This window comes from Berghia stephanieae, chromosome 3, assembly GCF_034508935.2.
Source record: "Berghia stephanieae isolate SIO BIC M18660-M18661 chromosome 3, UCSD_Bste_1.3, whole genome shotgun sequence".
Classification (NCBI taxonomy): Eukaryota; Metazoa; Mollusca; class Gastropoda; order Nudibranchia; family Aeolidiidae; genus Berghia; species Berghia stephanieae.
In genome coordinates, this window is record NC_088362.1 from 10381438 (window position 1) to 10395510 (window position 14073).

The window sequence follows — 14073 nt, forward strand, 5'->3', positions numbered from 1 at the left end:
GCCGCAGACAGAATCGATTACATGATTTACAGGTCAATCAGTTAATCTCATGGTACAATACCACCACCCCTCACCCTCATCCCCCGCCCCTCCAAGGCCTTAAGGATAATGCAGATTCAAACCAGAACTGTAAGTATTTTGTAAAGTCTAAAATAAAGTCTAAAAACAAAAAAATAGAAAGAAAAAAAGGACAAGAAAATAACGCTAATCTCAAGGTACTCATCATTTTACAACCTGTCTGTTGGGTTAATATGACTAAGGAGCCTTTCCATTGACTCAATATTGCGCCACTCACAACGGAACTCGAGTCAAGTATGTGAATATTTTACCTAAACGCATAGCAGCAATACAACGACGACGAGGGACTGTCATGACAAACATTGCCTTTAATTAGTATTTAGGCAAGTTTGAACTCATAAACCTTGATGACCATTACAAGTTTATGGAGCCTTGTGGGCGTGTACAACAAAGAGGTCAGATCCGGTTAGTTTTGTTATAGCAATAACCGGGGCGTTGACATCTATATTGATAATAAAAACAATGCCGTTATCCTGTTCTATATCCGTTTTTATATCCTGATAATAAAAGAAATATATTTATCTTATCATAATAACCAGATTGGACCACCACTCACTGTGAGGGTCATCACAACATTGTCATTATTACGAATGTGCGGCTATATGGTCTAGTAGTATGACACTCGCTTTCGGATCGGAAGATCGTGGGTTTGAGCCTCGCGTTCGGAGTATAGTTGAGTCCTTGGAGAAGTCTCTTTACTCACATTCTCTCACCGTACTCAGGTGTAAAACGAGTACCTGGCCGTTAACAGCGTTGTCTTTGTCCAAACAAAAATTTGTAATATCGCCTAAAAGGCGTCATGTCCCGTTCTAAATGTTACGTGTTGCTGTTGGCCAGGGACCCCTTGTAAAGCGCTTTGAGCACGTTTAGTGGATATTGTGCAATATAAAAGCTCAAAATACCGTTAGTTATCATTACCATCATAATCTATTTTTATTATTTATATGAAGGATACGAGATGGACGAGTGGTTAAAGCATCGTACCTTGTGACAGGGAAGCTACGAGTTCAAGCCCCATTTCAGACGCTTTTTTTCCTTGGGCAAGATCTAAGAAGCCCAGTGTGTTTTTTTTACTTAACTCGAGATAACAGAGAAGAGAATATAAGGACGTTAACTAGGAACAATATTTGCTTTAAATTATGTGTCATGTGCTATTCTTCATTTTTCCCGTTTTTTTTTTTTTTGGGTGTCATAACATGTTATTATTATTATTATTATTATTATTATTATTATTATTATTATTATTATTATTATTATTATTATATTATTATTATTATTATTATTATCATTATTATTATTATCATTATTATTATTATTATTATTATTATTATTATTATTATTATTATTATTATTATTGTAACTTCCTCACACCTCCTCCCCCCTCCCCTCAACCCGCTTTCCCCCACGTCAAAAGATTGTGTATTACAATTACATCTTTAACCCAGCTGTCATAGTGTATCTACTGTTAGACTGACCTCATTCCTTCATCTCTCTCTAACAATATGAGTTGTTTACCTTCTTCTCTAATCTGTCATTCCAAGTAATATATAAGTGTTTATTTGTTTTTAAGGATTTTACGGCGCTTGCAACACCTTAAGGTCATATCAGTGCCAGTAAAAAGGAAGACAATGGGATAGTAAAAAGTTCTAGAATTACAATTAAATCACCCAAGACAAGGGACGAAAAAAGGGAAATTGGTTCAAATATGAAACAGATGTAGATTCCAAGAGCACACTATCAGTGTACTTAGTATAAGTGTCTTTCGGAGCTATAATAAGACCGGAGTTTATCCTGCTTTCAAGAGCGTGAAGCAGACAATAGCAAATGCTTTCTGCCCTTTAGGTAGGACATTTGTCTATCGAAAAGTGATTACCGACAGATATAACAGACCCAATTACCCAATCATTGCTATAGGTGGTTAGGCGTCAGAAATAAATGTCGACTTCTCCAGGGATCGATCTTTGTCTCTTTGGGTGTGAAGCGCTTACTCTGCCCACTGAGCTATCGGGACCCCCCCCCCCCCCCTCATTCCAAGTGCCAAGTTATTATTCCATTCCCCCATTTCTTGGATATGTTGTTTCTTCCTTTAATGAATAATCCTAAATCCAAAAATAATGGCCATAATTCTGTTCCTGCGATAATAATCTGGCGCTTAGATTGAAAAAAAAAAGAATTATTATCAACTATTTCTTCTTTTTTTTTCTGTTTTCTATTTTTTTTAAATGTTTACTTGCTTTTTGGTGGGATTTTTGAAAAGTATTATTTCATTTTCAAAACAAAGACAAAAAAATTTCATCACACAATTTGCAAAGAAGACTTCTCGTACAATTTAATGCTGACTAGAATTTTAGTTATTTTTACAATAACCGGATTTGTGTTAATGCAATGCATCTTTTAATTGAAATATTTTCCCACTGCACTTAAAACCAAAGATTAGTGTTTCGATATTCGTGTCTTTAGCATTATTGTCGTAATCTTTTAAATAACATGCATTCTATCATCTTAAAGTTAATGCCATAACTGGTTTTAACGTTAAAGCAACAAAAACAGAGGTTGGGAGGGGAATTATATTTATACAAATCAAATATTATGGGCGCATCATCGATACCTAGAGAGAGAAAGAGAGAGAGGGGGAGAGAGAGAGTGAGAGAGAGAAAGGGAGAGAGAGAGAGAGAGAGAGAGAGAGAGAGAGAGGGGAGGAGGAAATGAATGAGATAAAGATGGAAAGGTGACGGAAAGAGAGAGAGAGAGAGAGAGAGAGAGAGAGAGAGAGAGAGAGAGAGAGAGAGAAGGAGATCGAGGAGAGAGAGAGAAGAGGAGATGAGAGAGAGAGAGAGAGGAAGAAAAGGGGGGAGGGGATAAGAGGTAGAGGCGGAGATCGAGAGAGAGAGAGGAGAGAGAGGAGGAGAGAGAGGGAGGAGAGGAGAGAGAGGCTGTATGACCAGATAACCGCATACAAAATGAACTCTAATGATTCGCCATGTTTTAGATCTTCCAAATAAACGGTATATTATTCTATGACGCATAGGAAAGCCCCTATTTGGGATAACCAGGAAAAGCCATCATCAAACTGTTACTTCGTCTTCACCCATCCTCTTCAATTGAATCACGTGCTACACAGGACGTCACTTGTCCTCTTTTTTCAGGATCCATCTGTTTTGGAAGAGATGTTATTTTTATCGTCATATTCTTCATCATCATTGTCATCATCATCATCATCATCATCATCATCATCATTGTCATCATCATCATCATCATCATCATCATTGTCATCATCATCATCATCATCATCATCATCATTGTCATCTTCATCATCATCATCATCATCATCATCATCATCATCATCATCATCATCATCATCATCATCATCATCATCATTGTCATCATCATCATCGTCGTCATCATCATCATCATCATCGTCGTCATCATCATCATCATCATCATCATCATCATCATCACCATCATCATTAATAATAATAATAATGTGTTATCCGTATTATTATTGAAACTGCTATTATTATCTTCATTATGATTATGATTATTATTATGATGATGATGATGATTATTATTATTATTATTATTATTATTATTATTATTATTATTATTATTATTATTATATTATTATTATCATTATTATTATTATTATTATTATCATTATTATTATTTTTATTATTATTATTATTATTATTAGTAGTAGTAGTAGTAGTAGTAGTAGTAGTAGTAGTAGTAGTAGTAGTAGTAGTAGTAGTAGTAGTAGTATAGTAGTAGTAGTAGTAGTAGTAGTAGTAGTAGTAGGTGTATTGCCCCCCCCCCAAAAAAAAAAAAAAAAAAAAATTCCTACTACTATTATCATTATTATTATTATTATTATTATTATTATTATTATTATTATTATTATTATTATTATTATTATTATTATTATTATTATTATTATTATTATTATTATTATTATTATTATTATATTCATATCACCATGCTTATTATTATCATTATCATCATCATTACTCACATTAATATTAATGGCTTTTCATAATATTAGGAATTTAAACCATCTTCGGCTGGAGCGTAATTTTACCCTTTTTCTTCCTTATTAGCATAAACAGGTATGTTTGGTGAGAGTGATACACGAAATATCGCCATTATCATGCAAATCCAAAGTCATTATATGGCAACAGTAAACGTAAAATATGAGCCTACACTAATGTTTTGTTCCTTGACCAGTAATGTTTTTGTTCTCTGTCTATCTAATTATCCGTGTATCTATTGTTTTATTCCATCTATTACTTGTACTATTTACATTTACGCTTAGTTCCAATACTTTTATTATCACTTTTTATTTCATTTACTATATGGCTGCTTTATAAAATTATGTTAATATAACATTTTCATAACGGTTATTCATTTATTCAATTTTGAAATTTACGTTTGGAAAACCAATTTCGTGATGGGTGAATCAAGTTTATGATTATAATATTTTAAAAACTCTATCAATATATAAAAACTATATCAATATATGAAACCATTTATCTATAAATCTATCCATCAATCTATATCAACTTTGCTATTTTCGATTTATACATCTTTTTCTGAAACATCTATTTATCTATCTATCTATCTTTACATCTGTCAATTGTAACTTTCACCAATACAAAGTAAAGCTGTGCGCAACGTTGGTTAGATTTGAGTATCCAAGAAAAAAATGAGTTTTGATCTTGAATATACTTTGCATCCATCAAAACCTTTGTTTGCCTTATATATTTTTAAGACTCTATCGTATGAACCATTTATCTATCAATCTAGCCATCAATCTATATCAACATTACATCTATCTTTATATCTTTATATCGTAACTTTCACCAATACAAAGCTGTGCACAAAGTTGGTTAGATTTGAGTATAGGGAATGAGATTAGCGGAAGAGTAGCGTCACCTACAGAGAGAACGTCAAAATGGTTTTGCGCATGCGTCTCTCTCATCCTCGCTTTCGGTGAAGTGTCTCATGCCGCTTTCACTGGAAGCGAGGACGAGAGACGCATGCGCACAACCAACTTTACGTTCTCACTCTAATAACTTTTCCGCCGGTGACGTCCAATCAAGGGACGCTACTCTTCCGCTAATCTCATTCCCTATCCAGGAAAAAATGAGTTCTGTGAGTATTCTTGAAAATACTATGCATGCATCGAAACCTTTTTTGTATTTTTTGCCTTATAAATAGTTATGATAGAATCAAGAATCGTATGCAAGTTGGCGTCGATGAGATACCGTTTCCTTCTCTGCATTGTAGTCCTTTAGAGCTAGTAAGTAGTAGTAGTAGTATAGTACTAGTAGTAGTAGTAGTAGTAGTAGTAGTAGTAAGTAGTAGTAGTAGTAGTAGTAGTAGTAGTAGTAGTAGTAGATAGTAGTATAGTAGTAGTAGTAGTAGTAGTAGTAGTAGTAGTATAGTAGTAGTAGTAGTAGTAGTAGTAGTAGTAGTAGTAGTAGTAGTAGTAGTAGTAGTAGTAGTTAGTAGTATAGTAGTAGTAGTAGTAGTATAGTAGTAGTAGTAGTAGTAGTAGTAGTAGTAGTAGTAGTAGTAGTATAGTAGTAGTAGTAGTAGAGTAGTAGTAGTAGTAGTAGTCAGTAGTAGTAGTAGTAGTAGTAGTAGTAGTAGTAGTAGTAGTAGTAGTGTGTGCTTCGTAGTCCGAATGACGCTTGCTGAGAATTGTGTGATTCGGTCATGATCGATAAGTATAGCCGCTCTCTCCATCCATGTTGTTAATGTTTTCCATTGGTTAAAGTCCTGGGCCAGAGTTTTGAGGCTGTCAAGATCTTGTTGTGACTGTAGTACGGAGGGCACTGAAGTATTTCTTAGATACTCAGGGATTAATTCGGCCTCATCTGAATCCATTAATTTCTGATATGAAGAGAGGTCCTGGTTCAGGCTATAAGGCCTCAGTAATCCAAATTTACAATAAAATCATGTTCAAGTATCAAGATCAACTTGGCATAGTACCCTTATTAACCCTCTCCTTTTTTAAGATGTTCCCCAAAACTTCACACCCAACTAACACAAAATAGTATTTTATCACTCAGCCATAATAGCAGTAAAATTCTTGCGATACCTAGATAGTTTGTGTAGCAAAACATGGTCTACAACACACTGTTCATTTTCTTTAAATTTTATGATGTACAAAAGATATTTGAATAAGAAAAATGTTGGGTGCATCGTAAAGAATGTGACGATTTTTCTATAGTTGGTAAGGAGAGGGTTAAAGGCAATAGGTTACGCATGTGCAAAATAATATATGCCAAAAATATTTTTCTTCTTTCATTTCAGTACTTTTACGAAGCCAATACACTCGAACGAGACTTTACAACAATTATTTCGAGAAATATATTTCACAAGAAATCAAAGAGAAAAGAAGAGAATGAGATGGAGTGAGTGAGAAAGAGGGAGTGTGAGAGAGAGAGGACACTTTACTCCCTTTTTGTTGATTCAAAATCCCCTCTAGGTTTGGATTACTGAGTCCTTGTTGTAGAAGCTTTAGCGCTTGAGCAATCCGGCAATGACTTGATTTAGTGTTTTAAGCTTTTCACTCAATTTAATCCTCTCTAAAACGCGTTTAACTCTTTGATAAAATAAATAAAATGGGCGTTTAGAAACAAGAATCTTATCTTATTGGAATTGTCTAACGTTGCTTAAGAATAGATCCGATTTTTATCTTTTTATTTTATAATCCTGAAACTAATGGTATATAAAGTTCCGCGAATATCTCTGAATATGAATCTGAACCGATAAGATGAATAAATCCCCATAGGCCAAGGTACACTTATTGGCAGGTGTGGTAGCCGAATGCAATTATGGGATTGTTTTCATTGTTGTAATGGATTGACAATATTTTTCGTTGGTTTGATAGTATTTCCATTACAATAATAGGATTCAGTAGTCTGATGTCACGCCACCCGGCAACGGCGGCCATCTTGGTTATAAACAAAGAAAATCATTACTTTTTATTCTTCATACTGGCTAGAACTTTTCATTCCCTTTTCATATGCCTTGTGATCAGAATGTGTAAAAGACAAAACATGATCAAATTTATGGGGTTTTTGTCCTCTGAAAACGCTTTTATGCTCGCCGGAGAAATATTTCATACTGGTGTCACCCATTGTTCCTATAGTTTAGAGCCAGTGTTATTAAGTTACCATGCGTCATTAGGAAGGAAGTGACGTTACGACTGTTGACCATCACCATTGGCCCATCAATGCAAATCTATTGCAAAACAATAGCACAACGAAACGAAACGATGGTATGACCAGGCAATGAATTACATTCTCGTATTGTTCTCGGGAATACATTTTTTATAGACTTCAATCCTAATGTGAGGATTTATGGTGTTAACAAGAAATGAAGTGAATAGAAAAATACCATAAGACAATAGAGAGTAAAAACTTCGCGGCATGGGGGGGTCGAACCGTAGCCATCGTTAACTTATAGCCTGACACTGACCAAACAATGACGTCAAAATGTCAGTCTTTGGCCACAAAATAAAACAAATCGCGAGTTGTATTTAATAGTTCAACCAATGAAATAACTTGTTTCCTTGAGCTCTACTAACGATAACTCACTAGGCGGTGCAAAAACCAAATAATGACGTCAAAATACCAGTCTTTTTGGGTTTCAGTATCAGGCTTTTACTTAACGATTGCTATTGTCGAACCCACCACATTACTGTTACGACAACTCCGCCTGGCTGCGATGGCATCCACCTCTCCAAAAATAAAGTGGTATCAAACGTAGTGTCTATCGTGAACCGCTCCTCCGACTTCTTGAGGTCATGGGTTCAACTTACAACCCCGCAAAGTTTGTTAGCCACCAGTTTAGTTTAACCCTCCCCTTACCACCCATATGAAAATAGTCACATTCGTTACAATGCACCAACACTTTTGTGATTCTGATTTCTTTTGTACATCATAGTATTTGAACAAAAATGTTTGCTATAGTTAAAGTATTTTAACACTGTGCCGAAGAGCTCGTTTAGCAGAAAAAAAAAATAGGTATAGCAAGAACTAAAAGCTTTTTTGTTTGAGTTTTTAAAAAAATCTATTTTTGTATAGGTTGAGTATGAAGTCCGGAGAATGGCCGGTAAGGAGAGACTGAATAGTGAATAGCCATAATCTCAACACAATATTATGATTTGGATGCGCGGAAGTTTCTTATTGTACTTATCTATACATTTGTTTGATCAATGTTAAAAGTTGTAGGAAACAGGACTGGCGTGTTGTCCCTATTGATAGATTTGTAAATTATAGTGGCCCTCGAATTGTTTCTTCGATGTTCTAATTAATATCGGTAGCTGAAGCTTGTTGAAGCCATCTGAGATGCAATCGTCCCAATGTCGAAGTAAACCAGATGATTATGAATGAATTTTAAGTCTAACATATATAGCGTAATATTCACTAAACGTACTCAAAGCGCTTTACAAGTGTCTCGAGCCAAGAGCAACATTTACCATGTAAGACGAGACATGACGACTGTTTATTAGAGCGATGATATTCCAGTTTTGTGTTCTGTAGAGACAACGTTATTAACGACCAGGCACTCATTTTCCACATGAGTCCAGTTATAGAATGTGCGTCAAGGACTCATCTATGCGCTGCTCTAAACGGGATCGAGCTCAGTAGCTTCAGATCTGAAGGCGAGCGAGCGTCAGTCAAACTACTAGACCACATAGCCGCACATGATAATGGTTTAAGGAAATCCTCCTGTCGCCAGTAATGAGTTTCCTTAAAGGAAGTAACCAATACCAATATTGTAACCAGAGAATAATATCATGGCGAGAGGCATATTCATCTCAGGGGTATTCTTGGACTAATTGCATTTCATGATTTTGAATTGGATTGGGACGCCAATTGGGAACGCTCAAAAAGGAGTCCTTTAGAACCATAAGACCCATGGGGCTGGAGTTTAATCCGGTTTCTATACGTGAAATGGACAATAGCAATTATTTGCCACCCTTTGGATCGGACGTACCTTCTGCCAAATCTAACAAGCATATTCATTGCTTGATGGACAGGGCGGTGTGGGGGGGATTGAAGGGAGGGGGGAAAGAGAGAAAAAAATCTCGACTTACTGATCTCTGTCCCTTTGCGTATGAAGCGAGTGCTCTACCTACTGAGCTATCGGGACCTCAGGGCGCGGGTGGGAGGGGGGGGGGGGGGGGAGGGGAAAGAAAAAATCTCGACTTACTAATCTCTGTCCCTTTGCGTATGAAGCGAGTGCTCTACCTAGTGAACTATCGGGACCCATTAATTGGTCATACAAATACAAATATTGTTACCAGAGTATAATACCATGGAGGAAGGAGCCATCCTCTCGGGCGGTATTCTTGAACTAATGACATTCCAGGATTTTGAATTAGAATGGAACACAGTATCAATGACAATGTGACATGACGGAACCCAAAGCGTTACCCATCGTCTCAAAACGGTAATATGCCAGGATGAACCTAATTCAAACAAATAATTAATAATAATAATAATAATAATAATAATAATAATAAATAATAATAATAATAATAATAATAATAATAATAATAATAATAATAATAATAAATAATAATAATAATAATAATAATAATAATAATAATAATAATAATAATAATATACTTATATAGCGCCCATTAATCCACTGACAAGTGCTCTATGGCGCTTTACAGTCACTCAGACTATACAAACTAGCATTCACACTAACACGCTCACACACATACACCCGTACATCCACATACGGAAACTTCTGCGCGTTCGCATACGCAAACTCTTTACATGCACATTACTACCCTAAATTAAAACATAAATTCATTTCAACTTCTCGACGTCTATCTAGTTCTTCCTCGCATAAATTTGCTTTGAGACAGTGAGTTGTATGTATAACGGTTCGTACTAAAAACGGGGTTGTTTTTGTCAGAGTTTGATATGCTTACGTCGCCAATTTACTCAAACGAGGCTAACGATTGGTGATTCACACATGAATGACTCGTCACTCATTATTTTCACCACGTCTTCTTCGGTGCCCTGCTGTTGGTGTCTGTCACCAAACTACCGTACATCATTTTCCTTGCGGTCACTCACCTCATAAGATTTGTTGGGGTATTTTTTTTTTGATCGGATGTAGCAAAGTTGTCACGTGGTATTAGGAGACATAACAACTTTGTGATTGTATTCTAGAGGTATAGATAGACGGCGTCTATTAGGTCTTGTGGTATGACACTCGCTTTCGGATCGGAAGATCCTGGGTTCGAGCCTCGCTCGGCGCACAGCTGAGTCCTTGGGAAAGACTCTTTACTCACATTCTCTCACCGTATCCAGGTGTAAAATGAGCACCTGGCCGTTAACAACGTTGTCTTTGTCCGAAAAAAATACCCTGTAATATCGCCTAACAGACGTCATGTCCCGTCCTACATGTTAAATGTTGCTGTTGGTCAGGGACCCCTTGAATAGCGCTTTGAGCACTTTTAGTGGATATTGCGCTATATAAATGCTCAATTTTATTTTGTCTAATAGACGGTGTGAGGACTTTTATGTAAGGCATTGATGGAGCTGAGTCCGTGTGAATCGGATTTGATTATGGAAAGAAATAGTGCAAGCAAGAGCACTCCACTTAAGACAAAAGGGTCTGGGTTTTGTCATGGTTTAATTTTTCAAAACTATTCTTTCGAGTCTGCATTTGTGACCCGCCGTGTCAAAGCGGTATTATGTCGGGATCCACTCAGTTAGGTAAATTGAATTCATTGCCACAAATATCAAACTTGGGTTTAATTTCTCTACGTCATGCTGGAGTATAAATACTATTTCTTGCCTTACAAAACTTCTAAGATCCAATTTCTCGTCATTCTATCTCTAAGTTCAATATCTGGGGTCTGAATCATCCCGACATAATACCGTTTTAAGACGGAGGGTCACATTTGTTAGATCTAACAGAAAACACTTTGTGGTAAATAGGGAACAAAAAAGTGTTTTGTAAAAAAAAAATAGTTCCGGTCTCATTGAAAGTTTAAATTACTCTTCCGAAAGACGGGATACATACATTGCGTAATTGAATTCAGTAGTCTGATGTCACGCCGCATGGCAACCGCAGCCATCGTGGTTCTAAACAAAGAAAATCCTTACTTTTTATTCTACATGCTGGCTAGAACTTTTCATAATATGTCTTGTGTTCAGAATGTGTAAAAGTCAAAACATGATCAGATTTATAATGTTTTTATTTTCTCTGGATACGCTTTTATGCTCGTCGGAGAAATATTTCATAAGGGCGTCCGCCATTGTTCCGATAGTTTAGAGCCAGTTACTAAGTTACCATGCGTCATTACGAGGGAACTGACGTTACGACTAGTGAATCGTATTGAACTTCTGGTTTCAGAGCGATGTAATCTTATTTTCTAGTCTAATTATATGCTGGTCGTGAATAAAGATCATCAATCCATGCTCTTTTGAGACTCGTTATCCTAAGAATCTGCTGCCCATACATGCTAATCCTAAAAAGATAGTTATGCCAATGATTCATTATGTAACCTATACAGTATTATTAGTCCACGAAAAGGACTGGTTACATACACTTATCCAATGATTTTGTAACCGGGCGAGTAGAGGTGTGACGTCACAACTTCTATTATGGTTCTATTTAAAGGGCTAGCTAGTTATTGGGTCTTACGGCTCAAGCTAATGAAATCCAGAATAGAGCTTATGGTTCTGAAGGACGATATATTAAGTCAGAAAGTAACGTTGTGGCCTAAAAAATAGAAAATACTCTGTTTAGATTCCAACATCCCATACAGCGGTTACCTCTTTCCTTACTAACCATTTTCATAATTTACCCCAAAATTTCAAACCCACCGAACAAAATAAAAATTGTTTTCTTACTCAAACAGAAACGCAACAAATAAATTTCTATATAGATAGATCGAAGTTGACGTCACTCATGTCTTTGTTATTGTTTTTTGCCATCCGCGTTTATGAGTACTTCTCACTAAACTGAATTAATCAGTCTATAAACGTTCTGGTAAAACACTGTTTTGTGTGTTGGTCCGTTATACTTCCGGATGGCAATGTTTTGAGCTTCTTAGCCAAGCGCATACTATATATAAGTCAAGAGAGCTGTTGAGCAAAAGTTGTGACAATGCATTAAACTGCTTCTCTGACTCCTAATAATGCCACCTGCTATTATGTACATGATGTATTCTTACATCCAAAACCAGGGATGCAATGAACAAGAGTAAATTATGTACAATGCATACCATCTATTACCTTGAAAAAGTTATAAAAAATTACTACGCAGGGAATTTGATCCGGAATTATGCCGACAATTATGTCTGCAATTATCTTTGGCTATGTTTAATTATTTCTGGACGTATCGTATATTATAATACCATACTACTATCCTTCGAATCCCCCCGTAGGCTACATTTTGTCTTCTACGGTGTTATAGAGAAGATAAGGGCTCCTACATTTTCGCCCTGTACCGGAAGTATGAAATAGAGCTTGTTTCCGAAAGCCATTTATCCGCTGGTAAATTGATGGTTGACCCCTATGGGACCAGCGTGAGAATGCAAGGGAGATAAAAGAGATCTTCGGAATGGAATCTTTATTGATGAGATATGAGTGAGAAAATAATTCCCAAATAAGGATGAGAGAGGTCATTTGTGTTAGCATCCCATCGATACTATTTGGATAGCATATATACGTATAATATCTAAAAGACGGAGTCCCAATATGAAACGAAGAGTTTATTAAATCTAAGGTTGAGTGGAAAACACACAAAAAAAGGCAATGATCTATATATTATATAGCGAAATATATCCGAAATGTACTTAAAGCGCTTTATAAATGGTCCCAAGTCAATACCAACACTTATCATATAGATAGTATGCGCTTGGCTAAGAAGCTCATAACATTGCCATCCGGAAGTATAACGGACCAACACACAAAACTGTGTGTATCCATGAACGTTTATAGCCAGGTTAATACAGTTCAGTGAGCATTACTCATAAACGCGGATGGCAAAAAAAAACCAATAACAAAGACATGAGTGACGTCATCTTCGAACTATCTATAGGACAAGATGTTTGTGAGTGGATGTAGACGGATCATTGAGGGAAAAGCACTCACTCAAACATCAAGTGCAAATGTTTCGGTCCCTCCTGTTACATTGGAATTCTTATTCTCGGTCTCATGTCCACCAAATAGTGAAGGGGTTGTTTACTCTAGAATTGCAGATTTTGGCCGGAAAAACTTCGGCTGAAATAATGTTAGAACGAAATTATCATCAACTTGTCAAAAAGTCTTAAACCAGAAAGTTTACCGTTGAGTGATGATTCTGGCATTATTTTTAATACTTATACTATTCCTCTACATTGCAGCTTTAATGTAGTACAAATGTAATTTGCATCAAAAATGTAACTTCAATTTTTCTCCCGTATTATTGTTATTTTTATTCCTATTGTTCCCCTCAGCTTTACCTCAAGAACTACTTGAAATATGGGAATCCTACCCATTCAAACTCGGGGTCTGGTTCTGCTTCATCAAGTCATACGTGTCCGAGATGACAGCCTATGCATCCATACTGACCATCACAGCATTCACCATAGACCGCTACGTGGCCATCTGCCACCCTCTAAAGTCACAGAAATTATCCAGCTTGAGCCGAGCTGTAAAGATCATCATATGTTTGTGGATTGTTGCAATTGTGTGTGCCTTGCCTTATCCAATCCACGTTCGACTTGTTCATTTCGTAAAGGACCCGTGTACGAACAAGCCCATCGCCGAATCTCTTATCTGTAATATTCCTCTAAGGTTGGTATTTAATCAAATTTTATACCTCTTTCGTTTTGGGGAAATCTCAATTTTAGTCCAGCATATAAACTAACACATGATAAGGCTTCTCTATTATCTTTTGTTGAAAATAGAGCTTTATATAGCGTAATATCCACTAAATGTGCTCAAAGCGCTTTAAAGGGGTCCCTGG

At 36.3% G+C, this 14073-nt stretch overlaps 1 protein-coding gene across 1 annotated transcript in view; it reads left to right on the forward strand.

Moving 5' to 3' along the window:
* LOC144967134 (neuromedin U receptor homolog nmur-2-like) overlaps positions 1-14073 on the forward strand; it is a gene marked incomplete in the record, with an annotated part of 255708 nt that overhangs the window by 220784 nt on the left and 20851 nt on the right. The window contains 1 exon segment of the mRNA XM_078903999.1: positions 13562-13901. Coding sequence (XP_078760125.1) covers positions 13562-13901 — 340 coding nt within the window.